The sequence below is a fragment of the Nomascus leucogenys genome, chromosome 10 (genome assembly GCF_006542625.1).
Source record: "Nomascus leucogenys isolate Asia chromosome 10, Asia_NLE_v1, whole genome shotgun sequence".
Classification (NCBI taxonomy): domain Eukaryota; kingdom Metazoa; phylum Chordata; class Mammalia; order Primates; family Hylobatidae; genus Nomascus; species Nomascus leucogenys.
This window is the reverse complement of record NC_044390.1, coordinates 56,149,131-56,152,691: the sequence shown is the minus strand read 5'-3', so window position 1 is coordinate 56,152,691 and position 3,561 is coordinate 56,149,131. Positions and strand designations below refer to the sequence as shown.

The 3,561-nt window shown below is 45.1% G+C and overlaps 1 protein-coding gene across 1 annotated transcript; it reads left to right on the top strand.

The window, feature by feature from the left end:
- LOC115837070 (olfactory receptor 7C2-like) lies at positions 1–964 on the top strand. The gene is given in 2 exon segments (XM_030821860.1): positions 1–303; positions 305–964. Coding segments are annotated over 2 exon segments (963 nt in total).
- Positions 965–3,561: the final 2,597 nt, after the last annotated feature.

Here is a 3,561-nt window from a genome sequence, read left to right as displayed (position 1 = left end):
ATGGAAAGAGGAAACCAAACAGAAGTTGGAAACTTTCTCCTTCTGGGATTCGCAGAGGACTCTGACATGCAGCTTCTCCTCCATGGGCTGTTCCTCTCCATGTACCTGGTTACCATCACCGGAAACCTGCTCATCATCCTGACCATCAGCTCGGACTCCCACCTCCAAACCCCCATGTACTTCTTCCTCTCCAACCTGTCCTTTGCTGACATCTGTTTCGCATCCACGACTGTCCCAAAAATGCCGGTGAATATCCAAACACAAAGCAAAATGATCACTTTTGCAGGCTGCCTCACCCAGATATTTTTTTTTCATTGCATTTGGATGCCTGGACAATTTGCTCCTGACCGTGATGGCCTATGACCGCTTCGTGGCCATCTGTCACCCCCTGCACTACATGGTCATCATGAACCCCCAGCTCTGTGGACTGCTGGTTCTGGGGTCCTGGTGCATCAGTGTCATGGGTTCCTTGCTTGAGACCTTGACCATTTTGAGGCTGTCCTTCTGCACAAATATGGAAATTCCGCACTTTTTTTGCAATCCTTCCGAAGTCCTGAAGCTTGACTGTTCTGACACCTTCATCAAGAACATCGTGATGTATTTTATGACCATTGTCCTGGGTGTTTTTCCTCTCTGTGGAATCCTATTCTCTTATTCTCAGATTTTCTCCTCCGTCCTAAGAGTATCATCTGCCAGAGGCCAGCACAAAGCCTTTTCCACCTGTGGTTCCCACCTCTCAGTGGTCAGCTTGTTCTACAGCACAGGCCTTGGGGTCTATCTCTGTTCTGCAGCTACACCATCTTCTAGGACAAGTCTGGTGGCCTCGGTGATGTACACCATGGTCACCCCCATGCTGAACCCCTTCATCTACAGCCTGAGGAACAGGGACATGAAGGGGTCACTGGGGAGACTCCTCCTCAGGGCAGCGTCTCTCAAAGAGGGCACCATTACCAAGCTCTCATGAATTGCAGTGAACACAATACTGAGTCCAGACTGGCCTCTTTCAGCCAGTATTTCGACTTCTGTTTTTATGCATTTTTTTGAGACGGAGTCTTGCTCTGTCACCCAGACTGGAGTGCAATGGCATGATCTCGTCTCACTGCAACCTCCACCTCCCAGGTTCAAGCAATTCTCCTGCCTCAGCCTCCTTAGCAGCTGGGATTACAGGCATGCGCCACAATGCCCAGCCAATTTTTTGTATTTTTAGTAGAGACGGGGTGTCACCATGTTTGTCAGGCTGGTCTTGAACTCCTGACCTCATGATCCACCTGCCTCGGCCTCTCAAAGTGCTGGGATTACAGGCATGAGCCACCATGCCCAGCCACTTTTTTTTTTTCAAGGAGTCTCACTCTGTCACCCAGGCTGCAGTGCAATGGTGCCATCTCGGCTCACTGCAACTGCCGCTTCCCGGCTTCAAGTGGTTCTTCTGCCTCGGCCTCCGAGTAGCTGGGATTACAGGCACCCACCACCACGCCTGGCTAGTTTTTGTATTTTTAGTAGAGATGGGGTTTCACCATGTGAGTCAGGCTGGTCTGGAACTCCTGACCTCAAGTAATCTGCCCATCTTGGCCTCCCAAAGTGCTGGGATTACAGGCAATGAGCCACCGCACCCTGCCTTCTTTTATACGTATTAAAGCTTCTCTTCCCTTGCATCTTCCTTTGGAACGTTTCCTGCCCTTGCTACTGCTAATAAAGTTATATAGGATCACCGTATTTGACTTTCTAATCAGTAATCTTAACTTTGTATGAATACAGCCTGGTGTTTTCTCCGTTATCTTTAGTAATGATTTGGATTTTGTTTTTTGTTTTGTTTTGTTTTGTTTTGTTTTTGTTTTTGTTTTTGAGACAGTCTCCCTCTGTTGCCCTGGCTGGAGTGCAGTGGCGCCATCTCGGCTCACTGCAACCTCCACCTCCCAGGTTGAAGCAATTCCCCTGCCTCAGCTTCCTGAGTAGCTGGAACTACAGGTATGCACCACCATGTCTGGCTAATTTTTGCATTTTTAATAGAGACAGGGTTTCACCATGTTGGCTAGGCTGGTCTCAACTTCTGACCTCAAGCGATCTGCCTGCCTCAGCCTCCCAAAGTGCTGGGATTACAGACATGAGCCACCGCGCCTGGCCTGATTTGAGTTACAAATATATATATCAAATCTTACGTGTTAAATATATACCCTCAGAAGTGATGAGATATGTCCCTATTTTGGACATGTTGCCCTGGAAACTCATTTACAGAGATGTTTTTTGAGGTTACGTGAATAAAAATAACTCAAAGAGTTTCCTCCTTTTAAAATCTGATTCACTTTCCTTTCAGTCACACCAACTTTACTTAACTTTTCTACTCTTTCACAATATGGGTTCCTTGAACTTCAGAGCAATGTCTCACCCATTTTTGCAATCACAATGCCTAGCACAGTTATTGGTAAGGAGTTCATGTTTACACGATATTTGTCAAATGGAGTAGAAAAATAGATGGGTGGATGGTTAAATATAAAATAAGATCTGGACCAGAAAAATACAAATTGATTAATCTGATTACAGCTTTTGGCCAGGCATGGTGCTGCATGCCTGTAGTTTCAGCTACTCAGGAAGCTGAGGCAAGAGGATGGCTTGAACCCAGGAGGTTGAGGCTGCAGTGAGCCGTGATTATGCCACTGTACTCCAGCCTGGGTGACAGAGCGAGACTCTGTTTCTAAATAATAATAATAAGTTGTAGAGCTAGAAACAAAATTCAAGGTTATTGATATTGATATTAATAGCACTTTATATACCAGCACCGTTTAAGAGCTTTATATACATTACCTCATTTAATTTTTCCAATAACTCTTTTATGTGATTAGTATTATTTCTCATATTTACAAATAAAGAAGTAAGGGCTTATGGTAAGTAGGTAATCAGCTCAAGGTAATGATTGTAGCAACAAGGTTCAAATGTAGGGCTGTATGAATCAGACAGCTCTCCCAGGCATTATGTTACGTTACTGTGGAGTCCTAATTAGGGAAAAGGAGTCAGGTTGGCGAGACCAAGGGAAAGCAAAAAGAAGCAGATAGAAGTCTGCCCTTCTTCATGGTCCTGGACACAAAGCCCTCCTGTGCAAAATAACTCACAATCTTCCTGCACTCAGCTATCACCAGACCCTCGGCTGATACAAAAATTGCAAGTTAGCTCACTGCAACCTTGGCGTTATCAATACTGTACAAAGCCCTCTTCAGCACACAGCACAAGCATTGTCTTATAAAATCCCCAGCAAGCTTTTGTCTCTTTGCAGTCAGCTCCTCTATTGCTGGCCTGCCCATTGCTTCCTTGCAATGTATTTTCATACTTTCTCCAATAAATATGCCTTTCTTTACCTACAATTGTGTTGGTAAATTCTTCTTATCCTCCACACCACCAGCCCCAGACAGTTGCCACTCACCCATGACAGCTACCTCTAGTCAAACCTTCTAATAATAATAGTTAAACCTCAAAGGAACCAGGAATTCTCTGACATAAATTCTTACTTCTGGAATTATGCTCCCCAATCAAGAAATATTCTGTGTCTGGGAGCTGCAGCCTCAGAAATAA